The following is a 13,979-nucleotide window of genomic DNA, read 5'->3' on the forward strand; positions in this document are numbered from 1 at the left end:
GGTTGCTATCTCCTGCTCCAAGGGATTTGCCCAACCCATGGATTGAACTTGTGTGTCTTAGGTCTTCTGCATTGGCAGGCAGATTCTTTACCACTGAACCACCAGGGAAGAGCAGTACATGAGCCTACTTTTGTAAAACTGTTTATTTTAAAATTATATAGTAAATAGGAAAAAATTAAACATATATAGATCAAAATATTAACACAGATTCTCTTAAAGAATAGTAATCCTCTCACTTTTTGTTTACTCCTTTCTAAACCTCCTTCTCCTGAAATTGAAAGAAAACAGGACATCAACAGCTGCTAAAACAGAAAGATTATTCACACATTGTGAATGGGGGAGCTGGTTCTAAAATATATTGCTGCATTATTCCATTGTTTTATACACACACACACACACACATACACAGTAATCACATCATGTTTTAAGTAAGTCAGATCATGTTGCATAACTTAAGCTTATGCAGTACTGCATGTCAAGTATATCTCAATAAAACTGGAAGAAAAATGAATAAACATCACTTTTTAAAAGCAAAAAAAACACAGTACTTATATCAAAAGGTATTCTCTGGAGGCTTTCCTATACTACTGAAATTTCTTCACAACAAGAAAATGCTGCTTTTACATTAAACACATACATTCTTAAGTTGTCCTTATTTAAGTTTTATATTCATTAAGTTTTATATTTAAGTATGCTGCACAGGTTTATCTAAAAATGAAAGGCAAAACACAGCTTCAGCAGTTGAAGACAGTTAGAACTGAAATTTAATATCAAGTCAATTAAAAAGTGTATCCTATCACAAAACACTAACAAAGTTAAAGTTAATTTCCATATAACTTTGAAAATAATATTTATTTCCTAAATACCAAGACTTACCCCATATCTTTCAGCTACAATGTCCTCAATATTTCTATTTTGTTTCTCAGCTTGTTCTTTCATTCTTTGATAAGACTTCCTTAGCCAGCTTAAACCACCATCTTCTACTGAAATTCAATTGCAATATTAAATGTCAGTTATACTTTTCATGTGGTTATAACAGAATACTTACTGCTACTACAGCAACTATGAAATTGCATATTATTCTCTGAGCATGTAAAAATCATAAGTGCATTTAAAATTCAACATATATTTGAGTGCCTATATATGTAAGGCACAGTTTTGCAATAATGAGAAAAGAAAAACAAAAAGAAACTACCGGGAAATTCCATGGTGCTCCACTGACTAATACTCTAGATTCCCAATGCAGAGGGCCCCAATTCAATCCCTGGTCAGGGAACTAGATCCCACATGCTGTAACTAAGAGTTCACATGCTGCAACTAAAGATACTGAATGGCATAACTAAGAGTTTGCAAGCTACAACTCCGAGTTTGCATGTCACAATGAAGATCAAAGACTTGTGCTGCAACACTCAGCACAGTCAAATAAAAATAAATATTTAAAACAAATATAAAGAAATAAAAAAAAGAACTACCCTAAAAAAAACTGGAATCTAAGAGAATAGGATAAGAGGAGATAAATATAAAAATATTACATTTTATCAAATGTAGTATTTATCACTATTATAAAGAGTTACATAAAAACAAAAAAAGGAGAGAATTATTTCTAAATGTAATGTCAGGGGACAATCTCACACACCAGGATGAAAATCAAGTTGGATTTCTAGAAAGAGTAGTCACAGTATGCCTCAAAATAAATTAAAGCCAAGAAAGGCACACACAAAGGGGAAAGAAACTACTTCAGATAGAACATAAAGAACATATAAGGAGATGAGAGCAGTCAAGATGCTGGAACAGAAGAACCTGAGGTTCACTTCTTCCCACAAGCACATCACTAATTACATCTAGAAATGAAACAATCTGAACACACCACGTGCTGAATGAACATTAGCAGAGGATCTTGGATATATTAAAAGACAAGAAAGATCCCCAAATGACCAGATAGGATGGAAAGAAAGGGAAGTAAGACAAAAGAGGAAATGAGATAGAATCCATAATCTTGGGGTGGTGGGGTGGGGGAGTGGCTGAAGAAGAGGAGAGGTTACCACATCAGGAGAAGGCCCCTTGAATATTTAAGAAAACCGAAATCATTTCAAGCATCATTTCTAAACACAACACTATGAGACTAGAAATCAATTACTACAACAACAACAAAATGTCAAAAACACAAACACATGGAGGCCAAACAACATGCTACTAAATAACCAAGAGATAACTGAAGAAATCAGAGGAAACCAAAAAATATACAGGGGAAAAAAAATCAACAAAAACACAAAAACCCAAAACCTATGGGATACAGCAAAAGCAGTAAGAGAGAAGCTTACAGCAATTCAATCCTACCAAGAGAAACAAGAAAAATCTCAAACAATTTAATCTTATACCTAGAGCAACTAGATAAAGAAGAAAAAATCCAAAGTTAGTAGAAGTAAAAAAATTATAAAAATCAGAGCAGAAATAAATGAAACAGAAATGAAGAAATCAATAGCAAAAACCATTGAAACTAAAAGATGGTTCTTTGGGAAGATGAACAAAATTGATAAACCTTTAGCCAGACCCATCAAGAAAAAGAGGACTCAAATCAATAAAATTAAAAAAGAAAACAGATAAATTACAACTGACACCACAGAGATGCAAAGAATCAGAAGAGATTACTGTAAGCAGCTATAGGTCAACAAAATGGACAATCTAGAAAAAATGAACAAGTTCTTAGAAAAATACAACCTTCCAAGACAGAACCATGAAGAAACAGAAAATATGAACAGATCAATCGAAAGAATCGAAACTGAAACTGTGGCAAACTCTCTCCAACATTTAGAGAAGAGACAAAAGTGACTCTTCTGAAACTCTTTCAGAAAATTAGAGGAAGGAACACTCCCAAACTCACCTAAAAGGCTACCATCACTCTGATACCAAAACCAAAGATTTCACACAAAAAATCAAAATTACATGTCAATATCACTGATGAACACAGAAGCAAAAATCCTCAACAAACTGCTAGTAAACATAATCCAACAATACATTACAAGGATAATACATCATAATCAAGTGGGATTTATCCCAGAGATGTTAGGATTACTCAATATATACAAATCAGTCAATATGATACACCATATTAATAAGCTTAAGAATAAAAACTACATGGTTATCTTGATAGATGGAAAACAAATTTTTAACAAAATTCAACACACTTCTATGATTAAGGGAAAAAAACCTCTCCAGAAAGTGGGCTTAGAAGTAACCTACCTCAAAATAATAAAGGCCATATAGGACAAACCTACAGATAACATCACACTCAGAGGTGAAAAGCGGAAAGCATTTTCAGTAAGATCAGGAACACAACAAGTATGTTCACTTTACAATGTTTATTCAACATAGTATTAAAAGTCCTGGCTACAGCTATCAAAGAAAAAGAAATTGAAATTGAAAAGCTTCAATACTTTGGTCATCTGATGCAAAGGGCTGACTCATTAGAAAAGACCCTGATGCTGGGAAAGATTAAAGGCAGGAGCAGAAGGGAACAACAGAATGTGAGATGGTTGGATGGCATCACCGACTCAATGGTCATGAGTGAGCAAGCTCTGGGAGTTGGTGATGGACAAGGAAGCCTGGCATGCTGCAGTCCATGGGGTCACAAAGAGTTGGACATGACGAAGTGACTGAACTGAACTGAAACTGGAAAAGAAGTAAAATTTACTGTTTGCAGATGACATGGTACTATGCACAGAAAATTCTAAAAGATGCCACCAGATAACTACTAGAACTAATTAATTTACTAGAATTTGGCAAAGATTCAGGATACAAAATGACTGTACAGAAATCTCTTGTATGCATACCTATACACTAACAAAGATTAGAAAGAGAAATTAAGGAAACAATCTCACTTACCACCACAAAAAAGTAATAGAATACCTAGGAATAAGCCAACCTAAAAAGGTAAAAGACCTATACTGAGCAAACTACAAGATACTGATGAAAGAAATAAAAGATGACTCAGAGAGATGTATGTTTCTGGTGTATGGACTGCAAGAATCAATATTGTGAAAATGACTATATCACCAATCTACAGGTTCAATGCAATCTTTATTAAACTACCAATGGCATTTTTCACAGATCTATAACAAAAAATTGTACAATCTGTATGAAAAGAAAAGAGATCACAAACAGCCAACACAACCTTAAGAAAAAAAAATGGAGCTGGAGGGATCGGGCCATACTGCAGGCTGACTTCAGACCACACTACAAAGCTACAGTCATCACAGCAGTGTGCACTGGCACAAAAACAGGCATACAGATCAATGGCACAGGAGAGAAAGCCCAGAGATAAACCCACCCACACATGGTCATCCAATCTATGACAAAGGAAACAGGAATAAACGACGATGGAAAGACAGTCTTTTCAATAACTGGCACTGGGAAAACTGAACAGCTACCTGCAAGAGGAAGAACCTGGAACACACCCTGACGCCACACACAGAAGGAAACTTAAACAGATTAAAGGCCTAAATGCAAGGCCAAATACTAGGAACCTTTTAAGGGAACCACAGGGAGAACACACTCTGACAAAAACTGCAGCAATATCTTTTTCAATTCATCTCCTCCAAAAATGAAAATAAAAACAAAAATAAATTAATTGGCCTAATTAAATTTCAAAGATTGTGCACAGCAAAGGGAACCATGAACAAAACAAAAAGAAAAATCTCAGGATGGGAAATGATATATGCAAATGAGGCAACTGACAATGGATTAATCTCCAAAATATACAAACTTCTCGTGCAGCTCAATATAAAAAAAATTCCAATCAAAAAAGAGTGGAAAACTTAAGCAGATATTTCTCCATAGGAAACCTTCAGATTGTTAAAAAGCACATAAAATGATGCTCAACATTTCTCATTATTAGAAAAATCAAAACTACAATGAGGTATCACCTCATCCTGGTCAGAAAGGTCGTCACCAAAAAATCCACAAAAACAAAAGAATAAAAAATAAAACAAAAAAGAAAACCTAATAAACAAACAAAAAAGAAAAAAATAAAAGAATGAAATTTTTTAAAAATCTATAAATAATAAATGCTGGAAAGGATTCAGAGAACAGGGAACTTTCTTGCACTGTTGGTGGGACTGTAAATTGATACAGCCACAGTGCAGAATCGTATGGAGGTTTCTTAAAAACAAAAAATGGAACTGCCATATGACCCAGCAATCTTACTATGGGGCATATAGCTTGAGAAAACCATAATTCAAAAAGAAACATGTACCCCGATGTTCACTGTAGCACTATTTACAACAGCCAGGACATGGAAACAACCTGAATAACCACCAACAGATGAATGGATAAAGAAGGTGTAGTGTATGTACACAATGGAATATTACTCAGCCAGGAAGCTGGTTCATGTGTGGAAACGAGGCTGTGTCTAAAGTCTATCACACAGACTGAAGTCAGAAAAACAAATATCATATATTAGCACATGAATGTGGAATACAGAAAAATGGTGCAGATGAACCTACCTGCAAGGTGGGAACAGAAACACAGGACAGAAAGGACAGGTGGCCACACAGGGGAAAGGGGAAGCTGAGATGAATTGGAGGTTAGGTTCGATATAAATACACTACCATGCGTAAAACTGATAGACAGTGGGAACTTTCTGCATAGCACAGGGAGCTTAGCTCAGTGCTCTGTGATGACCTACCTGGATGGGACGGAGACAGGGAAGTTCAAGAGGGAGGTAATATATCTGTAAATATAGCTGATTCACTTCATTTTAGAAAGAAACTAACAAAACACTGGGAAGCAATCATACTCCAATTAAAAAACAGAAGGGCTTCCCTGGTGGCTCAGTGGTAAAGAATCCACCTGCCAATGAAGGAGGCATGGGTTCGATCCCTAATCCGGAAAGATCTCACCTAACACAGAGCAATTAAGCCCATGTGTCACACTACTGAGCGTGTGTTCCAGAGCCTGGACACACAACCACTGAGTCCACATGCCGCAACTACCGCAGCCCGCGCACCACGCCAGTGGTCCACAAGAGAAGCCGCCACAGTGAGAAGCCGTGCACTGCAACTAGAGAGGAGCCCCCATCACAACCAGAAAAAGCCCACACATGGCACCAGAGGCCCAGTGCAGCCGAAAATAAAAAACTCAGATTATTAACAAAAAGGAAGGAGTAACAAGGTCTGTTTGATTGGTTTTTTGGCCTGAAATTCCCTATCTCTGGTAGTAGGAATTTCCTTCTACCTCAAGATACAAGGACTGCATCTTTTATGAGATTTATTCCCTGCTTTCAGGAAGATAGAGAGGAGGGGTCAAAGTGTCCTTGTATCAGCTCTTGACTCAAGTAACTAATTCAAAATAACTGATAATGAATGAACTCCTGAGGTGGGGCTCAGAATGGTGTCACAATAGGAAACAATTAAACACCCTTCAGAGAAACACTGAAAATACATTTGAAAATACACCTACAGGTGTTACTGTTCACAGAGAAAGCTACTGAGCACTGACAGAAGACCTCAGATCTCTGAAAAGACAAGGAAAACCTCCATGTAAGTGGGCAAGATGAAAGGAAAGAGAAAAAGAAGGAATCAGGCCTGCACCCCAGGGAGAGAGCTGAGGAGGAGGAAAGGTTCCCGCACCTTGGAAAGGCTCCTCACCAGTGAAGAAATTAGACTGGACAGAGGGGGAGGGTTTGGAGCCTAAAACCAAGACAGCAGAAACTGGCTTGTGGAAGGCACCACCAGCCTACACTCCTCAACGTGAGATGCTCCTCTGTCAGTATGGATGGGGGTCAAGTGCTAAGTAAAGCTCAGTCCCACGGAGAAGTCAAAGGTTAGGTGCAGAAACAGCCTGAGGAGTTCAGGCCATGGCAACTGAGGGTATACTAGGAAGAAGTCTTGGCTCACCAAAGAAGCAAGACACCCTCACTGGGAGAGGCAGGAAGAGAGAAGCGGGATCATCATAAAAGCTTCTTCCCCTGTGAGCACTCCCAAGCAACAGGACTTCACCTGCAAGAGCTCCTTGGGTGGGTGTGAATCACCGCCGCTGCCATCCTGGGCTCCAGAGGGCATGGCTACCTCTTTCAGGCCCACAGGCAGACACCAGGCCCTGCCCATGCTGACCTGGAAGGGCACAGACAGCTTCCAAAACTAGAAACCCCACTGGCTGACACAGAGGGGCTAGACTGAGCTATTGGCAATACACCAGTGGGCCCCAGGACCCGCATCTGCTGACCTAGAGGGGCACAGACACTCCAGCCACAGGGAGCTCCCCCAGAGGGCCCGGGACTTGCCCAGGCTGTCCCGGGAGGGCGCAGACAGCTCCCAAACCAGAGGTCCTGCCAGGAAGTCACAGAACCTGCCCCTGTGGATGCAGAAAAGCAGAGAGATCCAGTCATTAGCAGTTCCACCAGGGGCCCTAGAACTCACTCTGCTGACCCGAAAAGTGTGGCCAGCTTCCAAAACGAAAATTTCCACAGGCAGGTCACAGGATCCACCCCTGCTGGGCTGGAGGGGCACAAACAGCTTTACCTACCAGGAATTCTACTGGGGGTGGGGGGCACAGGATCGACCCCAGCTGACCCAGAGGGGCACAATCCAGCCACTGGAATTCCACCAGCAGGCCCTATGACCTGCCCAGGCTGTCCTGTGAAGATGCATGCAGCTTCCACACCTGGGAACTGTCGGTGGTTGCTGACACCCACCCAACTGTCCAAGGGGTATAGACAGATCTCTCTACTACGTAATCCGTCACTGGGTACCAAGACCTCCCACTCTGTCCCAGCAACGGCATGGACAGCTTTCAGAACTGGGAAACCCATCAGTGCAGGTCAGAACCCACTCTGCTGTCCTGGGAGAGCAGGGATAGTTCCTGCCACTAGAAGTCCACCAGTGGGTACTGGAACCTGCCCTACTATCCCAGGAAGGTGCTGGTAACTAGCCCTCACTAGGAAATCCATTATCAAGACCAAGAGTTGCCCTGCTGTCCTGGGAGCACACAGAAAACCCTCATTACTAGGAAATTTTTGAGTGGGTCCAGGGATCCACCTCACTCTTCCAAAAGGGCACAGATAGCATCCCCCCACCACTGCCCCCCACCCCCCTCCCCACACACACACTAGGAAATTCACCCAGAGGCTGGGTGAGAGGCTGAAAACCAGAGCTAAGCCCCAGGAGCTATGTAACTAAAAAAGATGGGTTGAAACCTCTCCTCAAGGCTGTGCAAACTGCGGAGTTACACCTCCACTGACAGCTTCCTAAATTCAGCCCCTGTGAAACATCCAAAGGACAACACACACTTTGCAACTGGGATGGGTCTGCTATAGCAGCTGTGAGCGCTGTGAACAGGTACACGTGAGGACAGGGACAAACCAGAGTGCGAGCTGCCTCCACAGCTCACACAGTGTGACCAGGCGAATGACTACTGCAACACGGATACCTAACTTCGGTGGACCTGTGCTGGAGGCCACGTGAAAACACCTGAGAGACACCAGGGCCAACTGCAGGCATACTTACAGTTAAGGTGGGGCCCAGAGCAGCACCCACAATGGTACACTTTGTGAGCACACAAAACATCCAAAAGGGGACACAACCGAGTACATTCACAGGTGAACAGCTCCAAAAGAGTAAAACTCAGTGGCTTCCCTACCAGTGGGAATGCTCTAATCCTAACTACATCATACAACAGATCAGAATCACAGCTAGGAAACAGATTCGGGAACCTCCACTTTAAAAGCCAAGCCTAAAAAGGCCCCTGCAAAGAAGGGAGAGAAGGTACCCAAAGGGAAAAAGGGGAAAGCTGATGCTGGCAAGGATGGGAATAACCCTGCAGAAAATGGAGATGCCAAAACAGACCAGGCACAGAAAGCTGAAGGTGCTGGAGATGCCAAGTGAAGTGTGTGCATTTTTGATAACTGTGTACTTCTGGTGACTGTACAGTTTGAAATACTATTTTTTATCAAGTTTTATAAAAATGCAGAATTTTGTTTTACTTTTTTTTTTTTTTTTAAGCTATGTTGTTAGCACACAGAACACTTCATTGTTGTTTTCTGGGGGAAGGGCACGTCACTAACAGAGTGTATCCGAAGCTAAATTGACATGGGGGAAAAATAGCTTTGAGAGACTTCCTCTTGGTTCCCAGGAAGGAGGGATTCCTTGATGTTGACACACATTAGCCACCTTGGCACAAATGCCTTGTGGTATGGAGAAACTAAAATTTAGTTTTTATGTCCTCTCTCCCCCTCCACCTCAGCATAGACTTGACTCCCCTAAACCCAGAGACCTGTTGTAACCTGAACCCCACGCCCCTCCAAAATTGATGACCAGTATGTCAGGCAATCTGGACTTCCTAGTGTCACCATTGAGATGGCGTCCTTCAAAAGAGCAGCGGTTCCTTTTTTAGACTGTGGCTCCTCAGAGTGGTACTTCTGCCATTTCCATTTCCATTTCCTGAAAGTCAGGGTCGGCTTGTGAATAGTTGTTAAACAACATGCTAAATGTGAAATGTCAACCCTCACTCTAAACTTTCCCTGTTCAGAGCATCACATGAAGATTTCACTGGGTTTTATAGTGGCTTTCTGATTTTGGTAGTCCATTGAAAAAGGGAGTTTGAAAGTTGTATACTGTTAACGATTGTCTGCCCGTGTCCTGCCTGAAATACCATGATTGTTTATGAAGAGTATCTTTAATAAAGCTGGATACAGTTTGGAAAATAAATAAATAAATAAATAAAAGCTATGGAGGAGACCTTGCCCAGAAACAGGCAGTGACAGCAACAGAGCACACAGGAGGCCGCACCCAACATCGAGGGCAGGCTCCAATCACTGCAGTTCAGTTCAGTTCAGTCGCTCAGTCATGTCCGACTCTGAGACCTCACGGACTGCAGCACACCAGGCTTCCCTGTCCATCACCAACTCCCGGAGTTTACTCAAACTCATGTCCATCGAGTCGCTGATGCCATCCAGCCACCTCATCCTCTGTCCTTTCTTCTCCTCCTGCCTTCAATCTTTCCCAGCATCAGGATCTTTCCAATGAGTCAGCTCTTTGCATCAGGTGGCCAAAGTACTAGAGTTTCAGCTTCAGCATCAGTCCTCCCAAGAATATTCAGGACTTATATCCTTTGGGGTTGACTGGCTGGGTCTCCTTGCAGTCCAAGGGACTCTCAAGAGTCTTCTCCAACACCACAGTTCAAAAGCATCAATTCCTCAGCGCTCAACTTTCTTTATAGTCCACCTCTCACATCCATACATGACTACTGATAAAACAACAGCTTTCACTAGACGGACCTTTGTTGGCAAAGTAATGTCTCTGCTTTTTAATATGCTGCCTAGGTTGGTCAGAGCTTTTCTTCCAAGGAGCAACGGTCTTTTAATTTCATGGCTGCAGTCACCAACTGCAGTGATTTTGGAGTCCAAAAAAATAAACTCTGTCACTGTTTTATTTGTTTCCCCATCTATTTGCCATGAAGTGATAGGACCAGATGCCATGATCTTAGTTTTCTGAATGTTTAGTTTTAAGTCAACATTTTTACTCTTCTCTTTCACTTTCATCAAGAGGCTCTTTAGTTGTTCTTGGATTTCTGCCATAAGGGTGGTGTCATCTGCATATCTGAAGTTATTGATATTCTCCCGGCAATCTTGATTCCAGCTTGTACTTTATCCAACCTGGCATTTCACATGATGTATTCTGCATATAAGTTAAATAAGCAGTGACAATATACAGCCTTTCTGCGCTCATTTCCTGATTTGGAATCAGTCTGCTGTTCCATGTCCAGTTATAACTGTTGCTTCTTGACATGCACACAGATTTCTCAGGAAGCAGGTAAGGTGGTCTGGTATTCCAATCTCCTTAAGAATTTTCCAAAGTTTGTTGTGATTCACACAGTCACAGGCTTTGGCATAGTTGATTAAGCAGATGTTTTTCTGGAACTCTCTTGCTTTCTGATGAGCCAATGGATGTTGGCAATTTGATCTCTGGTTCCTCTGCCTTTTCTAAATCCATCGTGAACATCTGGAAGTTCACGGTTCACATACTATTGAAGCCTGGCTTGGAGAATTTTGAGCATTACTTTGCTAGTGTGTGAGATGAGTGCAACTGTGGTAGTCTGAGCATTCTTTGGCATTGCCTTTCTTTGGGATTGGAATGAAAATTGACCTTCTCCAGTCCTGAGGCCACTGCTAAGTTTTCCAAATTTGCTGGCATATTGATTGCAGCACTTTTACAGCATAATCTTTTAGGATTAGAAATAGCTCTGTTGGAATTCCACTGCCTCCACTAGTTTTGTTTGTAAGCAATGCTTCCTAAGGCCCACTTGACTTCACATTCCAAGATGTCTGGCTCTAGGTGAGTGAGCACAGCATCGGAGTTATCTGGGTCATGAAGATCTTTTTATATAGTTCTTTTGTGTACTGTTACCACCTCTTCTTAATATCTTCTGCTTCTGTTAGGTCCATACCATTTCTGTCCATTATTGTGCCCATCTTTGCATGAAATGTTCCCTTGGTATCTCTAATTTTCTTGAAGAGATCTCTAGTCTTTCCCACTCTATTGTTTTCCTCTATTTCTTTGCACTGATCACTGAAGAAGACTTTCTTATGTCTCCTTGCTATTCTTTGGAATTCTGCATTCAAATGGGTATATCTTTCCTTTTTTCCATTGCCTTTTGCTTCTCGTCCTTTCTCAGCTGTTTGGAAGGCCTCCTCAGACAACCATTTTGCCTTTTTGCATTTCTTTTTCTTGGGGATGGTTTCAGTAGCTGCCTCCTATACAATGTCATGAACTTCTGTCCATAGTTCTTCAGGCACTCTGTCTATCTGGCTTCATCCCTTGAATCTGTTTATCACTTCCAATACATAACCATAAGGTATTTGATTTCAGTCATACCTGAATGGCCTAATGGTTTCCCCTACTTTCTTCAATTTAAGTCTGAATTTTGCAATAAGGAGTTCATGATCTGAGCCACAGTCGGCTCCCCGTCTTGTTTTTGCTGACTGTACAGAGCTTGTAATCTTTGGCTACAAAGAATATAATCAGTCTGATTTCAGTGTTGACCATCTGGTGATGTCCATGTGTACAGTCTTTTGTGTTGTTGGAAGAGGGTGTTTCCTATGACCAGTGCATTCTCTTGATAAAACTCTATTAGCCTTTTACCTGCTTCATTTTGTACCCCAAGGCCAAATTTGTTTGTTACTCCAGGTATCTCTTGATTTCCTACTTTTGCATTCCAGTCCCCTATAATGAAAAGGACATCTTTTTTGGGTGTTAGTTCTAGAAGGTCTTGAAGGTCTTCATAGAACTGTTCAACTTCAGCTTCTTCAGCATTAGTGGCTGGGGCACAGGCTTGGATTACTCAGTATTGAACGGTTTGCAGTTTGCGTTGGAAAGGAACAGAGATCATTCTGCTGTTTCCAATGCAAATCCAACTCATATCAAGATGATAAAGGTGTAAGTCTCTTGAGAGACCACACCCACCAGGAAAAAAACTCCAGAAGCAAGAGAACTGCCACTGGAAACCTACAGAAAGGAGACAACAGCAAGCTGGAAAAAATGAGATGACAAAGGAATATGTTGAGATGAAGCAGCAAGATAGATACCTCTGAGAGCAACTAAATGAAGAAGAGAGAAGCAATTTATCCAAAAAATAAATCATAGAAATGAAAGTGAAGGTGGTCCAAGATCTCAGAAACAGTATGAAGGCAAGTATCAAGAAGATACAAGAAAATTCTAATGTAAAAACTAAATAGAAATGAATAAGACAGTAACTGAAATGAAAAATACACTAGAAGGAATCAACTGCAGAATAACTAAGGCAGAAGAAGAGATGAGTAACCCAGAAGACAGAATATTGGAAATCTCTGGCACAAAACAGAATACAGAAAAGAGAATGAAAAGAAGACATTCTCAAGAGACCTCTGAAACAACATTAAATACACTGAAATTCACAGGAGAAAAAGAGAAAGGGCCTGAGAACATATCTGAAGATATCAGTCAAAAACTCCCCTGACATGGGAAAGGAAACCATCACCCACGTCCAGGAAATGTAGACAGTCCCATACAGCATAAATGCATGAAGCAACACAAGACACATATTAATCAAACTAACAAAGTTAAACACAAAGAAAAAAATGTTAAAAGAAACAAATAACATACAAGGGAATCCCCATAAGGTTATCAGCTGATTTTTCAGGAGAAATTCTGCAGACAACAATAGACTGACAGGATATATCTAAAGTGATGAAAGGAAAAAATCTACAACCAAGAATATTTTACCCAGCAAGAGTCTCATTCACACTCAGTAAGCGAAATCAAGCTTTACAGATAAGCAAAAACTAAGAGAATAAAGCAACACCAAACCAGCTTTACCACAACTGCTAAAGGGACTTCACTAGGCAAGAAACATAAGAGAACAAATGAGAAAGGGAAGGAAAAAGACCTACAAAAACAAATTCAAAACAATTAAGAATATGGCAGGAGGAACATACATATCAAAAATTACCTTAAAGGTAAATGGATTAAATGTTCCAACCAAAAGACACAGCTGAATGGACACAAAAAAACAAAATCCGTATATAACCTGCCTAAAACAGACACACTTCAGACCTATAGACACATACAAATGGAAAGTGAGGGAGTGGCAAAAGGTAATCTGTGCAAACGGAAATCAAAAGAAAGCTGGAGGAGGAATAATCATATCAGACAAAACAGATTATGAAATGAAGACTTTACATGAGATAAGGAAGGACAGTACATAATGATCAAGGGATCAATCCAGGAAGAAGATATAACAATTGTAAATATTTAAGCATCTAACACCTTAATACATACGGCAAATGCTAACAGCCATAAAAGGGGAAATCAACAGTAGCACAATAATAGTGGGGGACTTCACTATCCCAGGTACACTAATGAACAGATCATCCAGACTGAAAATTAATATGGAAACAAAAGCCTTAAATGACATATCAGACCATGATAGTTTTAATTGATATTTACAGG

The 13,979-nt window shown here is 40.5% G+C and overlaps 1 protein-coding gene across 2 annotated transcripts in view; it reads right to left on the reverse strand.

The window, feature by feature from the left end:
- Nucleotides 1-13,979, reverse strand: part of CWF19L2 (CWF19 like cell cycle control factor 2) — a 153,038-nt gene that overhangs the window by 97,497 nt on the left and 41,562 nt on the right. The window contains exon 7 of one of the 2 annotated variants that reach the window (XM_020885503.2): nt 877-980. In XM_020885503.2, coding sequence (XP_020741162.2) covers nt 877-980 — 104 coding nt within the window. Of the gene's footprint in view, nt 1-876; nt 984-13,979 lie in introns of both variants that reach the window. The other variant, XM_020885502.2, reaches the window with a different exon arrangement.

This window comes from Odocoileus virginianus, chromosome 10 (genome assembly GCF_023699985.2).
Source record: "Odocoileus virginianus isolate 20LAN1187 ecotype Illinois chromosome 10, Ovbor_1.2, whole genome shotgun sequence".
Classification (NCBI taxonomy): domain Eukaryota; kingdom Metazoa; phylum Chordata; class Mammalia; order Artiodactyla; family Cervidae; genus Odocoileus; species Odocoileus virginianus.